The 24414-nt window shown below is 42.2% G+C and overlaps 1 protein-coding gene across 1 annotated transcript in view; it reads right to left on the reverse strand.

Moving 5' to 3' along the window:
• LOC123147804 (protein virilizer homolog) overlaps positions 1–12676 on the reverse strand; it is a 16754-nt gene extending 4078 nt beyond the window's left edge. The window contains exons 1-23 of the mRNA XM_044567117.1: positions 12359–12676; positions 11174–11262; positions 9821–9944; positions 8740–9405; positions 8278–8649; positions 8089–8190; positions 7781–7963; positions 6473–6614; positions 6205–6386; positions 5657–5742; positions 5186–5234; positions 5045–5111; positions 4477–4958; positions 4275–4374; positions 4000–4133; positions 3815–3882; positions 3503–3722; positions 3157–3372; positions 2907–3059; positions 1936–1989; positions 1648–1859; positions 1498–1564; positions 605–921 (exon numbers count right to left, since the gene is read on the reverse strand). Of these exons, the coding sequence (XP_044423052.1) occupies positions 605–921; positions 1498–1564; positions 1648–1859; positions 1936–1989; positions 2907–3059; positions 3157–3372; positions 3503–3722; positions 3815–3882; positions 4000–4133; positions 4275–4374; positions 4477–4958; positions 5045–5111; positions 5186–5234; positions 5657–5742; positions 6205–6386; positions 6473–6614; positions 7781–7963; positions 8089–8190; positions 8278–8649; positions 8740–9405; positions 9821–9944; positions 11174–11262; positions 12359–12433 (4160 nt within the window). The 5' untranslated portion in view covers positions 12434–12676. The remainder of the gene's footprint in view (positions 1–604; positions 922–1497; positions 1565–1647; positions 1860–1935; positions 1990–2906; positions 3060–3156; positions 3373–3502; positions 3723–3814; positions 3883–3999; positions 4134–4274; positions 4375–4476; positions 4959–5044; positions 5112–5185; positions 5235–5656; positions 5743–6204; positions 6387–6472; positions 6615–7780; positions 7964–8088; positions 8191–8277; positions 8650–8739; positions 9406–9820; positions 9945–11173; positions 11263–12358) is intronic.
• Between the last annotated feature and the right edge of the window lie 11738 nt (positions 12677–24414).

Raw genomic sequence — 24414 nt, forward strand, 5'->3', positions numbered from 1 at the left:
ATCTGAATCACCTATGTGGATGATTAACTTAACCCAAAGCATGCCTCAAGATTAATTACGAATTTGATGGAGTCAAGAAATTTAAAGAATAGCATCAATATAATAGCTTTTTTAATTACTTTTTCCTTTTCTTGCACACTATAGACCACAAGCTCATATCACAGCCAGTAGAATTTAATATAGTAGTTACATGCAGGAAACCCAGTGCTTCATGCAAATGGGTTATATGAACATTTGATGAATTTGGATGCAGCCGAGGAAACTGGAAACTGCAAAGATATAATTGCACATGTATTTTTTAATTTCTTCCTTTTCTTGCACACTATAGACCACAAGCTCATGTCACAGCCAGTAGAATTTAATACTCCCTCCGTCGGAGAAATGGATGTATCTAGATGTATTTTAGTTCTAGATATATCCATTTCTCCGATGAGTATTTCCGGAAGAAGGGAGTAGTACTTAAATGCAGGCAGTCCAGTGCTTCATGCAAATGGTTTATATAAACATTTGACAATTTGCATGCCACCGAGGAAATTGGAAACTGCAAAGATATACTTGCACATGTATTATCAAAATATTCATAAGAACATGAAGTGATGTTTACCTGTCGCCGTACTGGCTAAGGGCAATAGCACCAAGTATAGAAGAATAAACTGTTTCTACACAATAATCTGTTGGATTATTAGCGTCAACACATTTCAGGAGTCGCTTGAAGCACTTCAATAAAGGGGTAAAGCAGCGCCAGTTATCCATATTTGGTGGGTCATCATAAGTGTCACTCTCAGTTTTCTCCTCATCATCTTGGTTAAGAGTTTGGAGTTGTGAAAATATCAAAGGCACTGCACTTCTACAGATATAGGAAGAAGCCACTTCCTTGAATGCCATGGAACAAGCAAACATTTCCCGTCCAACTGGTAAAACCTGACATACCATCTTATAGCATGATGAGTATTGAAATGAACCATATAAAAACATGAAAAGAAACATGAATAAATATAACTTCAGCATTAAGGATGACATGCACCACAAGAGAATCAAATTTAAATAAAAACTGATCAACTGCAGCACTTCTCCATCAGAGAATATGCTATTCAGATATTGCCACAAAGCCGTCTGTTAAAGTACAACATATGACATAATTCATGTGTATTTTAAGGGTCTAGGGTATTTTAAAATGGTTGAACACAAAATTTTGGAATTCAGTTTCTTAAATCGTAAGTAGCAACACAACACTGTCAAAGGAAGAAGAAAAAGAAAGTAACAGCTGAAGAAACATTATCACCATTCCATGTCCTCATTCTCAGCATATAGTATTTCATTACAAAAGCTTGATATCAATCTTTCAGAGTAGTAAAACTAAAGAAACCACAACAAAACACAAGACCACATCCTGGCTTCACTACAGAAGTAGTGACCTAAGCTTGAGAATCAAATAGAGAAGTAAACGCTAGCGATCCGACAACCATCTTATCATATATAACACGAAAGATATTTTACCTGGCATAAGAGCAAGAGGTGATGCATGATAGAAGAGCACTCCTCAACGCTAGCATTCTCTGAGGACCTACTTTGAGTTAATATAATTAGTTTTCAAATGTAAATGATGAAGTAATTCTGAAGTAGATAGTTTACTAGTTGTGAGCTTACTCTTCAATAGCAGTCTGCTCTTTGCCAGATGGCTGGGCACTGAAGATAGATGCGAGACATTTGAACAAGGGAATCCTCCATTTGAGCATAAGTTGGTCACTTCTGTAGGCTCCTCTTTCAGAGATCGTCTTATCTTCCAAGTAAGATGCGTTGCTGCAGTTCTTTAGTAACTTATTAAGAACCCGCGCAATTCCCATTTTCCATAGCAATACCTGAATAAAGAGAAAATGAGAGAGGAAAAGGAGAGAAACAATATACACAGGTCATGAATAATAAAGAGCCTCTCACCTTGCCATTTGGATGTTCCGACAATTTTGCAATGAACTTAAGTAACTGATGCACCTGGAAACAATGCAATTAAACAACTTCAGATTGATGATGCTGAGGGCTATAAATGAAGAACTAGATTTAGGGGAAAAGAAGAACTCATTCAACCAAATATAAGTGCCCGGTAACTAAAGGAATGTGCTTGTGTGTTACGAGAACTAGCACACAAGTAGAATTACTGTTCCAAAGTTTTACTGGACTGTTACTAGTCAACAACGATGCCGGCCCAGAGTTAAATGCCCCATATATAGTAGAACAGGGGGGCACTACAGAGAGGACCATCTGAAATAAACACGGACAAACCCACAGACAGGTCAGGTTCCCCCCAAGAAACTAACAAGTTTTCCAGAAGCAAGCCAGCTTCTGTTTGCATGAGGCCAGCATTTAAATCAGTTTTTCAGCGCCACCTCAATGGAGTTGATTAATTAATATGTTTGAAGTTTGAACCATATATAAACCTCAAGAACAGAAAAAATGAACGCTAAAAATGAAACAAAGTGGTCTTCCAGAACAAAAGAAATCCAGGATTGACCACAGTTCCAGGAACCTGAACACTAGCCAACCAATTTCTGTTGGTGACTGAACGCACAGGGCTTTATAATTACAATTGTCATGTAATGTCAGTTTTCTTCAAATAGTATTTCTACAAATTTGTTGGACACAACAAAACCTGCTGGGATCAGAAGATAGCAGTGTGGACCTAATATCGACTTACTAAACAAGATGGTTCCAACAATAGTGTCAAAACGGCAGGTTACTTAGCTAGTTACTAAAAGCTGGTCAAACAAGGGATTAATTACACCTCTCATGAGGAAACTACCTGGTTGCCTCCAGAACTTTGAACAGTAACCGGAATGATATATTTAACAGACAATTTTCTGGCGCATAATAACACTCAGCTATGCAGCCATAATCCCTATACATTATCATACCTTAAAGACCTCTCCCTCTGACAGGGAAGTTCCATCAACCTTGTCACTCAACCAAATAAAAATTGGTCGCAGAAGAACCACCGCACACTCAATCTTTTCAGAGGCAACACGAACAATGAAGATCCGGAGCATGTCTTGTATCACCATCAAGGCCTATGTGGTTCAATGGCTATATAAGTATTTGCTATAGTGAAAAGTCATTTGCTTTGGAGTGAAAAAAGCATCAGATACAAACAAATCCAGGACATACCGAAGTAGCAAAGTTGTCAATGACACGCGCAAGTCTATCAAGTTGTGGCATCAACCTTACAAGTAATACAGACACATGTTCAGGGCGCAGGTGCCAGTTCACTTGTTTCTCAACTTGAGGTCCTAGAATTGTTGCAGTACTCAAAGATCTAATAGCACTCAGAGAAGGAACTTCGACATTCCACATCCATATGCCTTCATCTGGGAAAAGATCACCCTTCAAGCACAAGAAACATACAAAAATGAGAATCGGTACCGATCTTACAATTCTGCCACCTGCTTTTTTTAATGGAAACAAGTAGATATCTAAAGGATACAAGAGATACAAGCATAAATAAATGGCTTACCAAGAGACAAAGAAGGCTGCAGGCATCTTTTGGACCTAATGGTACTGATGCATTAGTAGGCTCAACATTTTCAAGAAGGCAATGAAATAGGCCAGGTGTCCAATTATACAATGGCCAGCAAGCAAGTGCTGAGGTAATAAGCTGGCAAACCACACCAAAGCTTACAGCAAAACTAGGAAACATGAAAGACAGATCGGCCGCACAAGCTGCTAGTCTTGGGCTGAAATTATACAACAACAAAATATTATGTAAGATAGGGGAATAGGAGAGAGGGGAGGGGGAATTGCTATGCATAGAGGGCTATCTGAATACCTGACTTCTCGGTGTAGCCGCAGAAGAGCAGTAAGAAGTTTTTTGTTGCGGTATTGTTCCTTTGTTCCCTGCCAAGGTGGATACATCCAAGATCATTGATATGAGCAGCTTGAGGCAATTACATGCTTACACTGAAGCCATACTGAAACTGAAAGCATGACAAGGAATAGGACAGAACATATTACATGTAATATCTGAAGGAGGTTTATCAGCAACACAAGAGAGGGAGTCATGAGATCGACAAGGGCTTGTTCATGAGTTCGGTCTAAAAGCAATTCTGTGGTGGAACTTAGTTCAGCACCTTCATCCACAAGGTAATCTAAAGGAAGAATAAGAGAGAAAATGGTTTTAGCATAAAAAAGCATATAAACATCAATCAACTTCATGAACAAGACAATATAATCACCTACTATAATCACATTTTTTGAATAATAATCCAAATAAAGCACAAGGTGCTCACCGTAGCTATTCGACAAGCGTTCAAGCATAGACTTGCAGTTCATCAGGACTGTGTATATAACAGTAATCGCACCTTCTTCAAACAGGGAAGAAGCCACAGCCTTCATCGATAGCAAAAAATGATGGCATGAATAATTCATTGCAAATTATCTCCAAATTAAACGTCATGAATAAATAGAACACAAAAAGGATGGTGAGCTTACCTTATCTTCTGAAATAAATGCTAAAATGCGGAAGGCTGTTGTCAATTGAACCACAGAAGTGCTGCACAAAGCAACTCCATCAAAGTACTTGTTTGTAACAAGCTTCCCAAGAAGATTATCAATGACTTGACCATCTGAAGTATTATTTGAATCTGCAACTACATTCTCGACATCCATTGAATCTGACACAAGCACATTTCCAGAAGAAAAATGGGCATCTTCACCAGAAGCTAGAATAGCAGAATAACGAAGAAGCCCAACAGCACCATTTCTCTGATATATAACACCAGCATCAATCCATTCAAGCAACCTTGTTGGAGCATCTTTCCTGTTTGAACCTGGAGAAGACGAATGCAACGCCTTGTGCAGATCAACAGCAAATCCAATCCATGACTTGAGGGATGAAGCAGTTGAATCTGCAACCAAGACTTCAAGAATTTCCGCTGCTGAATGGAAGATAGCAAGACCCAATGGAGAACCTCCTGAGATAAGACAGTCACGGAGAGATGTAAGCCTTCAATCAGAACCTCAGACAACATATCAAGAAGTACAGGATGGTTCCACTGACCATTTTTAATCATGGTTGAATCAAGATCCTTGTATGAAGAGATGGAACTCAACAGAACTGATATTGCCTACACCAGAAATACTTATATCACCCACAATGCAAGTTGCATTAAGAATGACAAATGAAACGAACAAAACACACCTCAGGGAAGTAGCCAAGAGCTAATAATGCTTGGCGACCAGAATCGGACCTGCACCACATGATGGATTCTGTAAGCTATATATGGACACTAGAACCAATAATACAAAAATAAATAACTTGTGCGCCAATTTGTGGACACACATAATTGTCTTAGCATCTCAAAATTCATAAATACACTTCAAATTAAGTATTCCTTATCATAGTGTTACTTAGGATATCAAAATTATTGATATTGAGCAAAACACTGAAAGAGGATAAAGTTAAAATTATTGAGTAAACTTTCAACAATATCACTCACTCCTTGTTTATTCAGAGAGAAACATAAGTTGAAAAATAAGAATTATAGAAAGGCACTTTGTACCGAAAGACAATGTCAATATTTGGCCGCTCACGTCATTATTTTACACAACTAAACTCCAGATCACAAGCAATTTCATAAACTATCCACCAAACGCTAACTTCAGTACTAACCTCGAAATGGCACAAAGTTCCCAAAGAACCCATAAAAGCTCATCAGAATTTGGAGGAACTGCAAGTAGCCTATTGGCAGCACTTCCCTACAGAAGAAAATAATTCAAGTCTGATCAAATGAATTATGTTAACACATCAACAGAAGTTAAAAACAAATTTCACAAAGAAACCAAAATATAAAAAACGGAAGTTAGAAAAATCAATTGTAAGTTAAACAATATTAACAGAAGTAGATGTAACAGCATGTACTGTGTGAATGAAACAATTAACAACATGTTGGGGTAACATCAGCTGAAAGAATAAGTGGAAACAAGATGCAAAAGATGGCAGTGTACACAATGTAGGAGAACTTCTCTATAATTAATGGTTTGAACAGAACTAGGCTAGAAGAAAGATTTCCTTAGGTGAAGAACAACCCCCACATTCCAATCTAATCTAACTTTAAAGTTCCAAGTTTCATCCTAGTAATTATATTCATATCTCTGAGTTCAAAAGATCGTAAAATCAATGCAAAATTGATAATTCTGATGCAATGAGCCTGCACAAACCACTTTAAGATGTAGCTCTGTGATCATTCCAACTTCCTGGGGGCGGCAGAAGAATCCTTTTGACAGAAGAACGAAAGCATGCCTAAGAGTTATGCATTCTGTTTTATTCATATCTTTACCATCTTGAAGAGAAAGAACTATAAGCTCAGTTGCTTCAGGTTGACTGAGCAAAAAAGATAACCCTGGAGACAGAAAAACATGAGTTCGAGTCATAATGTGAGAAAAACAAGATTCAAAATATCCCAGCTTAAAAATGTGCCAATCAAACCTGAGCGACAAAAAAGAAGGGAGAGGAGAATGGATTCAATTGATGATGTGATCTCCATCAATACTTCAGCAGCAGGCCCACTTGCCAAATGCATTACAGGTGATGATAATAAGGCTGCTGACAGAGGGAAAAAACCTCTTTCCTGTTCTACAAAAAACATAAAGCTAGAGTCACATTTCTAACAGAAGTGCAGCTATTGCTCAGCGTCAAGAAGATAACCAGCAGTGTAAAACAAGCAAGAGTAGCCACATGCCCATAATAAATGTGCATTTGGAGTTACATCTTGTGTTATAAACTGTGTGGATGTTATATATTAGTGATATTCACTGGCCTGTCGTGGATGTCCATACAAACAAAGGAGACTGCCAAAATTTGTAACAAAAAAACAGACTTTGAGATTCCGTGTAGTGTGTGGTAGCATTCTAGGTTGGGTTGATACCTAGGTGGTACAGCCTCCACCAGTACATGCCCTCCTTCAGCTAGCATCCCTCTAGGTCAAGCTGTCGCCACTTAAATCCCACTGATGGGTGTTTATCCCCATCATGACTAGCGGTACACGGCACTTGGTATCAAGGCAGTCGATTGGTCACTGTGTCAGCATGACCATGGCTGAGAAGAGCAAGGTGTGATTCAAGCTGCGGCTGCTGCTAAGCCCGTCGCAGTGTTTATTCTCCTGTTCCCACATGTGAGGCAACAACCATCAAGGATTCATGGTGTTCTAATGCGACACGGCGCCACTATCACTGGCCCTCTTTGACATTGGAGCAAATTGTGCCAAAAAGAAATTTCAAATGAAAATGTGCATAAATGTCACATGCATATGGTTGGGCACAACTTTCATTTATATTTATTGGTAGTTGATCACCTTCCAATGTTAGCACTCTCCTTATAAAGAGTTGAGATGAAAATGACAGTCTAAACCAATCTAAGAGATAAGGCATACTTAACAAACTTGGAATTAACTAAATAGACTGAGATGGGGAATCCTCGGCTGACTTGAAGATCAAGTTGCCACCGGTTGCCTGTACTTATCCTTGACGCGGCGGCCATACCCGGCCACAAATGACAACAGTATTCCAGACATCATATTGACATCATAAGAAATGAAAGGTGGACCATTTGTGGAACTTCACTTCTTTCATACTCCATGGGCCCTTCTCAAAGTTGCCATGTTGCAAACAATTTCATAAAAAATATGGTATATTTTGCAGATTGACAACAAGAGCTAGTTCAACTTACATCAAGATTTAAAGCGTGTGTAAGTAAAGAATACACAAAGAAAAACAAGAAGTGCATATCCCATGTTACCTGGATAAGAGATAACAAACATGAATCGGTGTCAAATTGCAAGAAACTGTACTTGGAATTAGTTATAAGACCAATTGTTGCTTTGAATGAAAGTGAATCTTCCAAATGACTAGACTTGGATATTCTTCTAGCAATAGCCTCTGGCGAAGGATCTTCAATAGGGCCACATATCTTTATCAATTTCTGCATCAAGAAATATGATCATAAAATAACTGCTAACCCGCTTCACTTCCAAGGAGGAAAACAGAGTGTATGTGCAGCTGTACGGAACGGGGCCTTTCCTAAAGAGAGCAGTTCTAGAAACTTACCGACATTTCGGCAAGCTCGTTACTTGCAAAAATAAGAAAAGAAACTCTGTCCGCGGGAAGTTCATCAGAAGGCAGGTTGGAAACCACCTTGATCACGGCAGACTGCAACACAACCATAAGCTTCATATAATCTGGAGAGTACACTAACAATAGATTTATCGAACAGTGGGTAGCTAAGAATACTCAAACCTCGTATCTAGATAGTATCTCATAAAAACGCAAACGTTGAAGAACATATGTAGCACGAGAGGCGATATCATGTCTTTCTTTTTCCAGTAGAAGCTTCAACAAAGAACAGTAGCCATCACTGCTGCCGGTGGGTATACTGTTCCGATCACTTCGTGGCCACCATCCCAAGAAAGCTTCACATCCAACACCATGCCGAGTAGCATTCTCAACAATACCTAAGAGAAGCAATGTAGTAGCTGTAGATCTGGGTGTCTTCCAACAAAGCAGATTGATGATTTGCTCCATCCCACCAGCATCAACAAAATAAAAGCAACTCTCTTTCGACGAGCATATTAGGAGAACCAAACTCAAGGACATCACCAACCAGTTATTCTGAAACAAAAAAAATGACATAAGATAGATAAATCATCTAAGACATTAGACATCCATATGACAGTTCATCAAGTGGCATCAGATAATTACCTGAGAAGGGCATTGTAGATCAAGTAATGAACAGTTTCTATAATATGGGAAACTACTGTTAAACAACTCAAATATCGTTTTAGTCGTAGGCAACTCCTCCAATTCGATGGCAAAGACATCATCATCACCAAAACGAGTAGCAGCGACAGAATGGACATTTTTCCAAATTTCAAACAGCTCATTGCTAGCTTCAGTGTGAACATTATTACTTTCCTGAGGATCAAGATTACTCTTGCTGAAGCCATCTGCCAAGTCTTGATTCCAACTATGTGGCATGCAGTTTGAATTAGTTACATATTTTGAAACAGCTGAGATAACTGCACTTCCTAGGTCAGGGATCAGATTCTCCACATTGGGTATTTGGTGCATTTTGAGAGCTAAATATAGTATTTTCTTCACTTCAAGTGACAAGTCCAAATCTGTGGACTGAAAACTCAATGGTTTGATTGAAGATAATGACTCTTCAAATTTGAATTTGGATGAACGTAGTGCCGGTGGAAGGTCTTCAAATTTTCCCTCTGACGGAGAGCTGACCACATTGGCAAGAGAATGATCCAGGCCTAGTTCTATGTTGAATTGACCAAGGTCTTCAGCAGTATTCCCATAAATTACAAGAGTGAGACTGCAATAAGTTCCCCGCAGCACTAGATGATTTGTTACAATAGCCTGTAAAGTAAAAGAAACAAAGAAAAATGTCTCAAGCAACAGAACAGACCAACTCTGAACGGATGAACAAGACAAAGATGTGGCAAACATAAGCAACTGAAGACTACCCCTTTATAATAATAAACAATACCATGGGGGGAAAGGCAAGAAAAAAATGAACGGAGTGACATGCAGCATCGGTCATTAAGCATGTGCAAGTGTACCACATAAGCAACTGGGGCAGTATCCATTCAACTAAAATCTGTAAACTTTCCAGTTAACAAGTTGATAATTTAACATAAATTCATAGCAAGCATAGCATTCACGCATTTAGTAGTGCAGATGGAAAAACCAGATACAACAAGCGGCCAGAAAGGATAGACACATATAGGCACAAGATAGGACTATTTATCAAACTTGAAAACAAATGGCATACCTCAACTTCAAGCACATTGGACGAGGAGTGTGAATACAAGAAAGGCAGGCAAAGGCGCCTAAATCGAGACTCCCCATCGCAGTGAACGAAGACTTCCAAAGCAAATGATGGTGGGGATGTTGCACTGATATAACACAAACAACATTAATGAAGGAAAATAGCTCAACAATGAGCGGCAGAAGAAGAATATTAATACATTTCGAACTGTCTGCACGTAAGTCTTCACACGACTGCAGGATAGTGTAATTAGCTTACTCAAGACTCTTAAATTAAAGGGAGCTAGAATATTCAGATTGATATAAGGAACATTTTTTTATACAAGTATCATTGGCGATCAATAAATTGCATTTGTCCGGTATGTTTCTATGTCAAAATCAAAAGTAGAACCTTTTCAGTAATTCACGTGATAGTGCAAGGGGAAATCATTTCAACATCCACTGGGAGCCCAAGTTACGTAATTAAAAGCACATGATTCATATCTGTGAGCCCAAGTTGCATATTATTTAGATTCAATTTTATTAAACACTTCACAAACTGGCATCGAGTTTCATTCGTACTACATTAGTGCATGGTGTTCCCTGTTTGCCAATAATAATGCACACTTTCATTTCCATGTAAGTTCGGAGATTGATCAAGCACTTCTTCTATGTCTTACATTATGGGACGGAGGAATAGTTATTTTTGCACCGTTGATTGACTCGATGGTATATAATTATGGGACAAACTACATTGTCAGGTGATTCTGTACACTTTAGTGTGCACCTAACTCCATAATGATTATCAAGATTAATATATTCTGTTACTTTAGAAACATTACAATATTCTGAGCTCTACTGCTCTGCAATCTTCTTGCCAACTGCGCTGCTAGAAACTAAAACACATTTCATTTGTTATCTAACTCTAGTGCCAATGAAAAATACAGTTTTTTGTTATGTAACTATAGTGATGCCTAATTTTCAATCTTTACTAGATACAGTTGCAATTGTTATACAATGTAAGTAGGTAACACCTACAACATCTACATTCAACTAATCCACATTGCTACGATCTTCGATTTTCTCTTGTAAGAATCTGGGCCCAGAAAATAAGTAGTAGCCTACGGATGTGTTCCCTTGAGCCCAAATACCACCCCACAAAAATTTTAGCTAGCCAAGGTTTTGCTTGCCTACGATTTGGCCAACGTGGCAAAGAAAAAGCACTAGAGTGGCCAAAGGGGTATGGCCATGCCCAAAAAAACTCTATTTATAAACTACAACAGCCAAATAAGTACAGAGGCACTCTTTCACAGGACACACTTTGATATCAGATCTCACCTTCACAAGTGCAAAAAGTATAAGGATGAAATTTTCTTACCCAACAAGAGATATGTTTGGTGTAGAAGGAGCAGCATTTTGCTCAAGAAACTCACAGGCAGTAATCACAACAGGTTCAGAAAATAGCACCTGCATGATGCAACATAATTAAGTGAACTCAAGGACAAGTTATATATTTGAACTTAATTAGATAAATGAGTTTCCCTCTCACTCTCTCTCAGGACAGTAATTAACTGTAATATTTAGCACTAATGGTGAATAGCTGAAGCACATATAATTAGATTTAACATGTGCAAAATAGTGCTTGTCCAGAATATTTGTATGTAACGTAATATCGTTATCTCAGCCGTAAATATTACTAATCAACGATGTATATTATTTTAGCTCATGTGGAAGAAATTGGTATCTTATTTGGCTTCTGTCTTAATTATATAATAGATAGCTGGTGGTTGCAAGAACACTTTGTTACCTTTGTTTGGGCATGGATTGTGAATCCCAAATGAGACGGTTACAAATAAGATCCTGTCTTTTGCTAATATTTACAAAGCTAACCATGGTTAATATCATTCAGTCGATATCAGAAGGACACACAAAGAGTTTATCCGGTCGATATATTCATTGAATATGTCTGTTCCACATAATGTGTACGTGTGGGCGCCTGTGTGCAGCATGTTAACTACTCCCTCCGTTCCTAAATATAAGTCTTTTTAGAGATTTCAATATGGACTACATACGGATGGATATAGACGTATTTTAGAGTGTAGATTCACTCATTTTGCTCCATATGTAGTCCATATTGGAATCTCTAAAAAGACTTATATTTAGGAACGGAGGGAGTATATGTTTGGCGCTAGTGACAACTTGACTATATAGGACACGGACAAGTGGAGCCACATTGCTGAGGATGTTAGAGACCGTGCACATGAACTTCTTCACAGACATGCGTGATTCATTAAGCCTGGATATGTGCCAAAGTTCAAGGCAGAAAAAGTCGATATAGTTATTTCATAGAATTGCTTCAGGTATACTGGAAAAGGAAGTCGAGCATAAAACAAATTCTAGTATGTAATCATGCGCCAGTTTGGTGCACCAAGGAACGCATGGGATACTAAAAGCCGTCGGCTTAACAATTCAAACGTCTGCTAACCAGGCAGTACCAATATTTGGTGGCAGATCGCATAGGACTAACACGAAAGGAGGGGAGGGGACGGGGGGTGGAGCGCACCTCGTCGACGTACTCGTCCAGCTGAGAGTGGAGGATCGTCTGCGCGAACAGCACGACCGGCTCCGGGCGTCCCATCGAAGCGGGCCGTATATTTCTCGACACGGGACCTCCTGAGCGAGCGAAAGCAGGGGCGCTAAAACCCTAGCGTCCGCCGAAGCGTGCAAGGACGAGGGAACGGGAGACTTCGCGATGCGCACGCGGGTCGCCGCAGCCTCCGTGGTGAGACGAGCCCGCGCGGGGGTGCGGCGGCCTGTTTGGCCCTCTCGGTCCGCGGCGGCGGCGTGGGGTGGGGTGTGGGGGGGACGAGAGGGAGGAGGACGAACCAGGTATTCTGAAGGCTCGGAAGGTTTTTTTTTAGTGGGTTCGGAAGGGTTTTCACTTTTCAGAAGGGAAGCAGGCGAAACGGGCTTGACTTGCATGCAGTTACCGACCTGGACTGTTGGTAAAGCAACAAAAGAAGTATGATTGGAACTAAAAAAAAGAGTATGATTATTTAAATAAAACTATAAATCTGAGTATGATTAGTTGTAAAATAAAAAACTATAAATTCGACATCAGATTTCTAGCCTTTCCCTGTTAACGTTGTTATTGTTGTTCGATTGAACTGCACGGATCTCAGCGCATCCTGTTTGCCACGTCATTGTTCGGATTCGTTTGTTCCATGCATGGGAGTCGGCTTTATACACCTCCAATCTTCCTTGCCTTCGTCGTCATTGAGTTCTCATGCCTAGAAACTTGAGCCTAAAAAAGCTTCCAGTTCCCTCTTCCCCTTTGGTTTTTGAAAGATGGTAGGGGAAGGCAGCCACATCCCGGCATCGAAGCCCAAAAAGGGCGCCCATAAGGGAACCGCGGGGAGCCAGCAGTCTACCGAAGAAGCCAGAAGGCCCTGGCATGAGGGGGTTGTGGCGGCTCTTGACCGTCACCAAGGAGGACATCATTGCGCTCTAGGACGTCGGGCACCTGCCGGGGCCCGAGGTTGCCCCGTCCCGCTCTCCCCTTGTCAAAGGGTCGGCGGGTCTCACTTCTGTCGGGGTTTCTAAATGTCGCGTTGGTGAGTGAATCATCTTCATATCCCATCTCCTTCGGGGTTTGGGAATTCACATTCACCCCTTCCTCGAGGTCTTCTCTATTTCTACATCCTTCAGTTCCACCACCTTGCGCCCAACTCAATCCTCCACATCGCTTGCTTCGTCACATTCTGCCAAGCGTTCCTGTGCATCGAGCCCAACTTCGCACTCTGCCACTCTGGCTTATGTTCTTCTGCATCAAGATGTAGATGAACGACCCCACCAAGTGCGAGGCAACGATGGTAAGCAGGATTCCGGGCACCAAGTGGCTGTCGGCGAAGTTTATCGTGTTGGACATATGCCCTAGAGACAATAATATTGTATTATTATATTTCTGTTTTCATAATTAAGAGTTTATATTCTACGCTATAACTACTATGGTCATGGAATATGTGATTCAATGAAAAACTCATATGCACGTGTGGAATGATAAAACTGTAAAGAATAGGTTCCTAGTCTTTCCCCTAAGACTGACTCAAGTGTTGTTGGTGATCATGTTTTTCGGATCTTAGGATATCACTAAAAGTAATGATAGTCCTAAAACAACATTGAGAGAATGATGTTAGAAGAACGATCATATTGAATCGACCCAAACTTATTGGTTATACTTTGAAATGATATCATCTAAAATCAATTGTTATAACATAGAGTGTTAACATGTGTTTTTAGTTCCTTATGCCATGAGAGTACCGTAGTCACTTCTTACCGTACGATGGACTCTGGGGTTGCTCAAACTTCGTATGTAACATGGTGATCATAACGACAACTTACATGTTCATCAAAAAGTTTGACAAGGAACTAGATAGCTCAAGAGTGGAATTTGCTCCTTCGACGATGGAGAGATATTCTTAGGGCCCTCTTGGTGTGACAGCATGAATCATCGTCTGGCCATACACACATGACTATGTCACGGGGATGCCAGAACACTTCAACGAGAAAGAAGAACAAAACCGGTAACGAGGATAACAGTATGGTGAGCATGTTATTGGAAATATACCATAGAGGCATTAATATGTGTATTATTATATTTTCATATTCATAATTAAAGAGTTTATATTCTATGTTATAACTGCTATGATCCTGGAATATGTGATTCACTGGAAAACTCATATGCACGTGTGGAATGATAACTGGTTAAATAAAAAGGTTCCTAGTCTGACTAGCTCAAGTGTTGTTGGTGATCACGTTTTCTGGATCTTAGGATATCGTTAAAAGTATAAAATTATAGTCCTCAAACAACATTGAGATTGTGACGTTGAAAGAACGATCATATCGAATCGAGCCAAACTTGTCTGTTATGAATTGAGTTTATATCGTGTGTAATCAATTGTAATAACACAAAGTGTTAATGTGTGATTTTGCTCCTTAGACCATGATAGTATCATAGACACTTATTACTGTTGGAAATATGCCCTAGAGGCAATAATAAATTGGTTATTATTATATTTCCTTGTTCATGATAATTGTTTATTATCCATGCTAGAATTGTATTGATAGGAAACTCAGATACATGTGTGGATACATAGACAACACCATGTCCCTAGTAAGCCTCTAGTTGACTAGCTCGTTGATCAATAGATGGTTACGGTTTCCTGACCATGGACATTGGATGTCGTTGATAACGGGATCACATCATTAGGAGAATGATGTGATGGACAAGACCCAATCCTAAGCCTAGCACAAAGATCGTGTAGTTCGTATGCTAAAGCTTTTCTAATGTCAAGTATCATTTCCTTAGACCATGAGATTGTGCAACTCCCGGATACCGTAGGAGTGCTTTGGGTGTGCCAAACGTCACAACGTAACTGGGTGGCTATAAAGGTACACTACAGGTATCTCCGAAAGTGTCTGTTGGGTTGGCACGAATCGAGACTGGGATTTGTCACTCCGTGTAAACGGAGAGGTATCTCTGGGCCCACTCGGTAGGACATCATCATAATGTGCACAATGTGACCAAGGAGTTGATCACGGGATGATGTGTTACGGAACGAGTAAAGAGACTTGCCGCTAACGAGATTGAACAAGGTATCGGGATACCAACGATCGAATCTCGAGCAAGTATCATACCGATGGACAAAGGGAATTGTATACGGGATTGATTAAGTCCTTGACATCGTGGTTCATCCGATGAGATCATCGTGGAGCATGTGGGAGCCAACATGGGTATCCAGATCCAGCTGTTGGTTATTGACCGGAGAGTCGTCTCAGCCATGTCTGCATGACTCACGAACCCGTAGGGTCTACACACTTAAGGTCCGATGACGCTAGGGTTATAGGGAAAGTATGTACGCGGTTACCGAATGTTTTTCGGAGTCCCGGATGAGATCCCGGACGTCACGAGGAGTTCCGGAATGGTCCGGAGGTAAAGATTAATATACAGGAAGTATGGTTTTGGCCACCGGAAGTGTTCCGGACATCACCGGTAGTGTACCGGGACCACCGGAGGGGTCCGGGGGTCCACCAGGTGGGGCCACCAGCCCCGGAGGCCTACATGGGCCAATAGTGGGAAGGGACCAGCCCCTAGGTGGGCTGGGGCGCCTCCCACCAAGGCCCAAGGCGCCTCCAAGAGGGGAAGGGGGCAAACCCTAGGGCAGATGGGCCCTAAGGCCCACCCTAGGTGCGCCTCCCCCTCTCCCCCTTGTGGCCGCCACCCTAGATGGGATCTAGGGCTGCCGCACCCCTTGGGGTGGGAACCCTAGGTGGGGGTGCAGCCCTCCCTCTCCCCCTATATATAGTGGAGGCAAAGGGGCAGCCCGACACGCGATTCAATCTCCCTGTTGGCGCAGCCCTACCCCTCTCCCTCCTCGTCTCTTGTAGTGCTTGGCGAAGCCCTGCTGGAGTCCCGCGCTCCTCCACCACCACCACGCCGTCGTGCTGCTGCTGGATGGAATCTTCCCCAACCTCTCCTTCTCCCCTTGCTAGATCAAGGCGTAGGAGACGTCACCGGGCTGTACGTGTGTTGAACGCGGAGGTGCCGTCCGTTCGGCACTAGGATCATCGGTGATTTGGATCACGACGAGTACGACTCCATCAACCCCGTTCACTTGAACGCTTCCGCTTAGCAATCTACAAGGGTATGTAGATGCACTCTCCTTCCCCTCGTTGCTAGATTACTCCATAGATTGATCTTGGTGATGCGTAGAAAATTTTAAATTTCTGCTACGATCCCCAACAGTGGCATCATGAGCTAGGTCTATGCATAGTTTCTATGCACAAGTAGAACACAAAGCAGTTGTGGGCGTTGATTTTGTCAATTTACTTGCCGTTACTAGTCTTATCTTGATTCGGCGGCATCGTGGGATGAAGCGTCCCGGACCGACCTTGCATGTACTCTTACGTGAGACTGGTTCCACCGACTGACATGCACTAGTTGCATAAGGTGGCTAGCGGGTGTCTGTATCTCCCACTTTAGTCGGATCGGATTCGATGAAAAAGGGTCCTTATGAAGGGTAAATAGAAATTGGCATATCACGTTGTGGTTTTCGCATAGGTAAGAAACGTTCTTGCTAGAAACCTATAGCAGCCACGTAAAAACTTGCAACAACAATTAGAGGACATCTAACTTGTTTTTGCAGCATATGCCTTGTGATGTGATATGGCCAAAAGGATGTGATGAATGATATATGTGATGTATGAGATTGATCATGTTCTTGTAATAGGAATCACGACTTGCATGTCGATGAGTATGACAACCGGCAGGAGCCATAGGAGTTGTCTTAATTTATTTATGACCTGCGTGTCAACATAAACGTCATGTAATTACTTTACTTTATTGCTAAAGTGTTAGCCATAGTAGTAGAAGTAATAGATGATGAGACAACTTCAAGAAGACACGATGATGGAGATCATGGTGTCATGCCAGTGACAACGATGATCATGGAGCCCCGAAGATGGAGATCAAGAGGAGCAAAATGATATTGGCCATATCATGTCACTATTTGATTGCATGTGATGTTTATCATGTTTTACATCTTATTTGCTTAGAACGACGGTAGCTTAAATAAGATGATCCCTCACTAAAATTTCAAGAAAGGTGTTCCCCCTAACTGTGCACCGTTGCGAAGGTTCGTTGTTTCGAAGCACCACGTGATGATCGGGTGTGATAGATTCTAACGTTCGAATACAACGGGTGTAAGCCAGATTTACACAGCAAAAACACTTAGGTTGACTTGACGAGCCTAGCATGTACAGACATGGCCTCGGAACACAGAAGACCGAAAGGTCGAGCATGAGTCGTATAGAAGATACGATCAACATGAAGATGTTCACTGATGTTGACTAGTCCGTCTCACGTGATGATCGGACACGGCCTAGTTGACTCGGATCGTGTTTCACTTAGATGACTAGAGGGATGTCTATCTGAGTGGGAGTTCATTAAATGAACTCAATTATCATGAACATAGTCTAAATTGTCTTTGCAAATATGTTGTAGATAAATAGCTCACGTTGTAGCTCCCCGTTTCAATACGTTCCTAGAGAAAGATTAAGTTGAAAGATATTGTAAGCAATGATGCGGACTAGGTCCGTAGTCCGAGGAGTGTCCTCACTGCTACACAGAAGGCTTACATCTTTGATGCACCGCTCGATGTGCAAACCCCTACAACATCGTCTGTGGATGTTGTGAACACCTGACAGATACATCCTGATGACTACTTGATAGTTTAGTGCACCATACTTTACGGCTTAGAATCGGGATTCCAATGACGTTTTGAACGCCATAAGACATATGAGATGTTCCAAGAGCTGAAATTGGGATTTCAGGCTCATGCCCGTGTTGAGAGGTGTGAGACCTCTGACAAGTTCTTTAGCCAACAAGATGAAGGAGAATAGCTCAACTAGTGAGCATGTGCTCAGAATGTCTGGGTGCTACAATCACTTAAATCAAGTGGGAGTTAAACTTCCAGATAAGATAGTGATTGATAGAGTTCTCTAGCCACTATCACTAAGCTACTAGATCTTCGTGATGAACTATGACATGCAAGGGATGGAGTTGATCCCGGAGCTGTTCGCGGTGCTTAAGACCGCAAAAGGTAGAAATCAAGAAGGAGCATCAAGTGTTGATGGTTTAACAAGGCCACTGTTTTCAAGAAGGGCAAGGGCTAGAAGGGAAACTTCATATGGATGGCAAACCAGTTGCTGCTCAAGTGAAGGAACCCAAGGTTGAACCCAAACCCGAGACTAAGTGCTTCTATTGTAAAGGAAACGGTCACTGGTAGCGGAATTACCCCAAATGCATGGTAGATAAGAAGGCTGGCAACTTCAACAAAATTTATACGCGTCATTAATGTGTACCTCACTAGTACTCCTGGTAGCACCTGGGTATTGGATACCAGTTCAATTACTATTATTGGTGACTTGAAGCAAAAGCTATGGACTAAACGGAGACTGGCTGAGGACGAGGTGACGATGTGTGTTGGAAGTGTTCCCAAAGTTGATGAGATCACCATCGCACACTCCATCTGCCTTCGGGATTAGTATTGAACCTAGATAAATGTTATCAGGTGTCTACGTTGAGCATGAATATGATTAGATCATGTTCATTGCAATACGGTCATTCATTTTAGTTAGAGAATAATGGTTATTCTATTTACATGAATGATACCTTTCATGGTCATGCACCCTATGTGAATGGTTCATTGAATCTCGGTCGTGGTGATACACATGTTCACGCCAAAAGATGTAGAGTTAATAATGATAGTACCACTTTCTTGTGGCACTGCCGCTTAGGTCATATTGGTGTAAGATGCATGAAGAAACTCCATATCGATGGATGTTTGGAGTCACTTGATTTTGAATCGCTTGACACATGCGAGCCATGCCTCATGGGCAGGATGACTAAGACCCCGTTTTCAGGTACGATGAAACGGGCAAGTGACTTGTTGGAAATCATACATGCTGATGCGTGTGATCCAATGAGAATTGAAGCGTGTGGTGGATATCACTATTTTCTCATCTTCACTGACGATTTGAGTAGATATAGGTATATTTACTTAATGAAGCACAAGTCTGAAACGTTTGAAAAGTTCAAGCGATTTCAGAGTGAAGTTAAGAATCATCATAAGAAAAAGATCATGTTCCTACGATCTGATCAAAAGGGGATTTTCTGAGTTATGAGTTTGGCAATCACTTAAGACATTGTGTAATTGTTTCACAGTTGAAGCCACCTGGAACACCACAGGGTAATGGTGTGTCCGGACATCGTAATCGAACCTTATGAGATATGGTGCGATCTATGATGTCTCTTACCGATCTACCGTTTTCATTTTGAGGTTATGCGTTAGAGACAGCTGCATTCACTTTAGATAGGACACCATCTAAGTCTGTTGAGACGACATCATATGAACATTGGTTTGGCAAGAAACCAAAGTTGTCATTTCTTAATGTTTGGGGCTGTGATGCTTAAGGCTTCAGCCGGAGAAGCTCGAACCCAAAGCGGACAAACACATCTTCATAGGATACCCAAAGGTGACAGTTGGGTATACCTTGTATCTCAGATCCGAGGGCAAATTGTTTGTCGCTAAGAACGGGTCCTTTCTCGAGAAGGAGTTTCTCTCGAAATAATTGAGTGGGAGGAAGATAGAACTTGATGAGGTTGTCGAACCTTTATTTCAACTAGAGAATGATGCAACACAGAAAGATGTTTTCTGTGGCACCTATGTCTGTTGAATAGGAAGTTAATGATAGTGATCATGAAGCTTCGGATCAAGTTGCTATCGAACCTCGTAGGTCGACAAGGATATGTACTACTCCTAAGTGGTACGGTAATCCTGTCTTAGATATCATGTTGTTAGACAATAATGAACCTATGAGCTATGGAGAAGCGATGGTGGGCCCGTATTCCGACAAATGGTTAGAAGCCATGAAATCCGAGATAGGATCCATGTATCAGAACAAAGTATGGACTTTGGTGGACTTGGCCGATGATCGGCAAGCCATTGAGAATAAATGGATCTTTAAGAAGAAGACGGACATGGACGGTAATGTTACCGTCTATGAAGTGCGACTTGTGGGAAAGAGTCTTTTCACAAGTTCAAGGAGTTGACTACGATGAGAATTTCTCACCCGTAGCGATGCTTAAGTCCGTCGAAATCATGTTAGCATTAGCTGTATTTTTCGATTATGAAATCTTACAGATGGATGTCAAAACAAGTTTTCTTACCAAGTTTTCGTAAGAAAAGTTGTATGTGATACAATAAAAGGTTTTGTCGATCCTAAGGATGCTAAAAGGTATGCTGGCTCCAGCAATCCTTCTATGGACTAGAGCAAGCATACCGGAATCGAAATATATGCTTTGATGGAGTGATCAAAGCTTTTAGGTTTATACAATGTTTGCTAGAAACTTGTATTTACAAGAAAGTGAGTGGGAGCACTACAACATTTCTGATAAGTATATGTGGATGACATATTGTTGATTCGAAATAATGTAGAATTTCTGGAAAGCATAAACGGTTGTTTGAAGAGTGATTTTCAAAGGAAGACCTGGATAAAGCTGCTTACATATTGGGCATCAAGATCTATAGAGATAGATCAAGACGCCTGATGATACTTTCAAAGAACGCACACCTTGACATGTTTTTGAAGGAGTTCAAAATAGATCAGTCAAAGAAGGGGGTCTTACCTGAGTTGTAAGGTGTGAAGTTGAGTAAGTCTCAAAGCTTGACCACGGCAGAAGAAAGAGGAAGGACGAAGGTCGTCCCCTATGCTCTTGTCATAGGCTCTATACGGTATGCCATGCTGAGTACCGCACCTGATGTGTGCCTTGCCACATGTCTGGCAAGAAGGTACAAAGGTGATCTAGGACTGGATCACTAGATAGCGTCAAAATTATCCTTAGAGGAATAAGGAAATGTTTCTCGGTTATGGAGGTGATAAAGAGTTCGACATAAAGAGTTACGTCGATGCAAGATTAACACCTATCTGGATAGCTCTGAGTAGAGATACCGGATACGTACAATGGAGCAATAATTTGGAATAGCTCCAAGTGGAACGTGGTAGCAGCATCTACGATATAAAGTTTTGCGAAATACATAGGGATCTGAATATGGCAAGACCCGTTGACTACAACCTCTCTCACAAGCATAACATGATCAAACCCAGAACTGTTTGAGTGTTTATCACATAGTGATGTGAACTAGATCATTGAGTCTAGTAGACTCTTGGATGTTGGTCACATGGCGATGTGACCTGTGAGTGTTAATCACATGGCGATGTGAACTAGATTACTGACTCTAGTGCAAGTGGGAGACTGTTTGAAATATGCCCTAGAGGCAATAATAAATTGGTTATTATTTATATTTCCTTGTTCATGATAATCATTTATTATCCATGCTAGAATTGTATTGATAGGAAACTCAGATACATGTGTGGATACATAGACAACACCATGTCCCTAGTAAGCCTCTAGTTGACTAGCTCGTTGATCAATAGATGGTTACGGTTTCCTGACCATGGACATTGGATGTCGTTGATAACGGGATCACATCATTAGGAGAATGATGTGATGGACAAGACCCAATCCTAAGCCTAGCACAAAGATCGTGTAGTTCGTATGCTAAAGCTTTTCTAATGTCAAGTATCATTTCCTTAGACCATGAGATTGTGCAACTTCCGGATACCGTAGGAGTGCTTTGGGTGTGCCAAACGTCACAACGTAACTGGGTGGCTATAAAGGTACACTACAGGTATCTCCGAAAGTGTCTGTTGGGTTGGCACGAATCGAGACTGGGATTTGTCACTCCGTGTAAACGGAGAGGTATCTCTGGGCCCACTCGGTAGGACATCGTCATAATGTGCACAATGTGACCAAGGAGTTGATCACGGGATGATGTGTTATGGAACGAGTAAAGAGACTTGCCGGTAACGAGATTGAACAAGGTATCAGGATACCGACGATCGAATCTCGGGCAAGTATCATACCGATGGACAAAGGGAATTGTATACGGGATTGATTAAGTCCTTGACATCGTGGTTCATCCGATGAGATCATCGTGGAGCATGTGGGAGACAACATGGGTATCTAGATCCCACCGTTGGTTATTGACCGGAGAGTTGTCTCGGCCATGTCTGCATGACTCACGAACCCGTAGGGTCTACACACTTAAGGTCCGATGATGCCAGGGTTATAGGGAAAGTATGTACGCGGTTACCGAATGTTGTTCGGAGTCCCTAATGAGATCCCGGACGTCATGAGGAGTTTCGAAATGGTCCGGAGGTAAAGATTAATATATAGGAAGTATGGTTTTGGCCACCGGAAGTGTTCCGGGCATCACTGGTAGTGTACCGGGACCACCAGAGGGGTCCGGGGGTCCACCAGGTGGGGCCACCAGCCCCGGAGGCCTACATGGGCCAATAGTGGGAAGGGACTAGCCCCTAGGTGGGCTGGGGCGCCTCCCACCAAGGCCCAAGGCGCCTCCAAGAGGGGAAGGGGGCAAACCCTAGGGCAGATGGGCCCTAAGGCCCACCCTAGGTGCGCCTCCCCCTCTCCCCCTTGTGGCCGCCACCCTGGATGGGATCTAGGGCTGCCGCACCCCTTGGGGTGGGAACCCAAGGTGGGGGCACAGCCCTCCCTCTCCCCCTATATATAGTGGAGGCAAAGGGGCAGCCCGACACGCGATTCAATCTCCCTGTTGGCGCAGCCCTACCCCTCTCCCTCCTCGTCTCTCGTAGTGCTTGGTGAAGCCCTGCTGGAGTCCCGCGCTCCTCCACCACCACCACGCCGTCGTGCTGCTGCTGGATGGAATCTTCCCCAACCTCTCCTTCTCCCCTTGCTGGATGAAGGCGTAGGAGACGTCACCGGGCTGTACGTGTGTTGAACGCGGAGGTGCCGTCCGTTCGGCACTAGGATCATCGGTGATTTGGATCACGACGAGTACGACTCCATCACCCCCGTTCACTTGAACGCTTCCGCTTAGCGATCTACAAGGGTATGTAGATGCACTCTCCTTCCCCTCGTTGCTAGATTACTCCATAGATTGATCTTGGTGATGCGTAGAAAATTTTAAATTTCTGCTACGATCACCAACAATTACCACTCAGTGTACTTTGGGGTTGGTCAAACGACACTTGTAGCACGGTGATCATAATGACAACTTACAGGGTCATAGGAAAGTTTGACAAGGGACTAGATAGTAGATAGCTCGAGAGTGAGATTTGTTCCTCCGACGATGGAGAGATATTCTTAGGGCCCTCTCGATGTGACGGCATCCATCATTGTCTAGCCAAAAATAGGTGACTACGTCACGGGGATGCGAGAACATGACAACGAGAAAGAAGAACAAAACCGGTAACGAGGATAATGGCATGGTGAGCATGTGATGACTCATGAGGATACCGATGCATCTCGGGTTTTGTGAAGTATCGGGAAGTAAAGGGAACATCACATGATAATGAAAGGTTCACTCAAATATCATTCATGTACTCATAGGGATCGATGTGGACGTCCACGGTTCCGCTATCGGTCATTGAACGAAGGGGTACCACTACAAAAAAAGACACATCCATGACATTTTGGGCCGAACGAATTTTTTTTCTGTCATACATATGACATTTCTATGACGATAATTGTGACAAAACTCGGTATCATCATAGATGTGGTGGGCTCCTACTTCTATGACAAAAAATCATGACAGAAAATGGGCTTTTCGTCCTGGGCGGGCCAGAGACGCAGCTGCATGACATTCTTTGGGCCGTCCATGACGGAAAAAACCATGGTAGAAGCGAGGGGGAGGAAAATTTCGAGGAGTTCCCGGTTACGGTGGGAGGTCGGGGGCCGAGCGATGCGTGTTTCTCTCGTACACGTACGCGCGTGTGTGCGAGGCGTTGGCTCTAACTGAACCCGAGCGAGGCGTCAGGCTCTAACTGAACCCGAGCGATTGCACTGCAGGCTACGCGTTACTGAACCCGAGCGATCGATCGATGGCTGTTAACTAAAGCCGATCGAGCGATTCCTTCGCTACTGCTGCTAACCGAAGTCGATCGATGCTGCCTCTA

Source organism: Triticum aestivum, chromosome 7A (assembly GCF_018294505.1).
Source record: "Triticum aestivum cultivar Chinese Spring chromosome 7A, IWGSC CS RefSeq v2.1, whole genome shotgun sequence".
Taxonomy (NCBI): Eukaryota; Viridiplantae; Streptophyta; class Magnoliopsida; order Poales; family Poaceae; genus Triticum; species Triticum aestivum.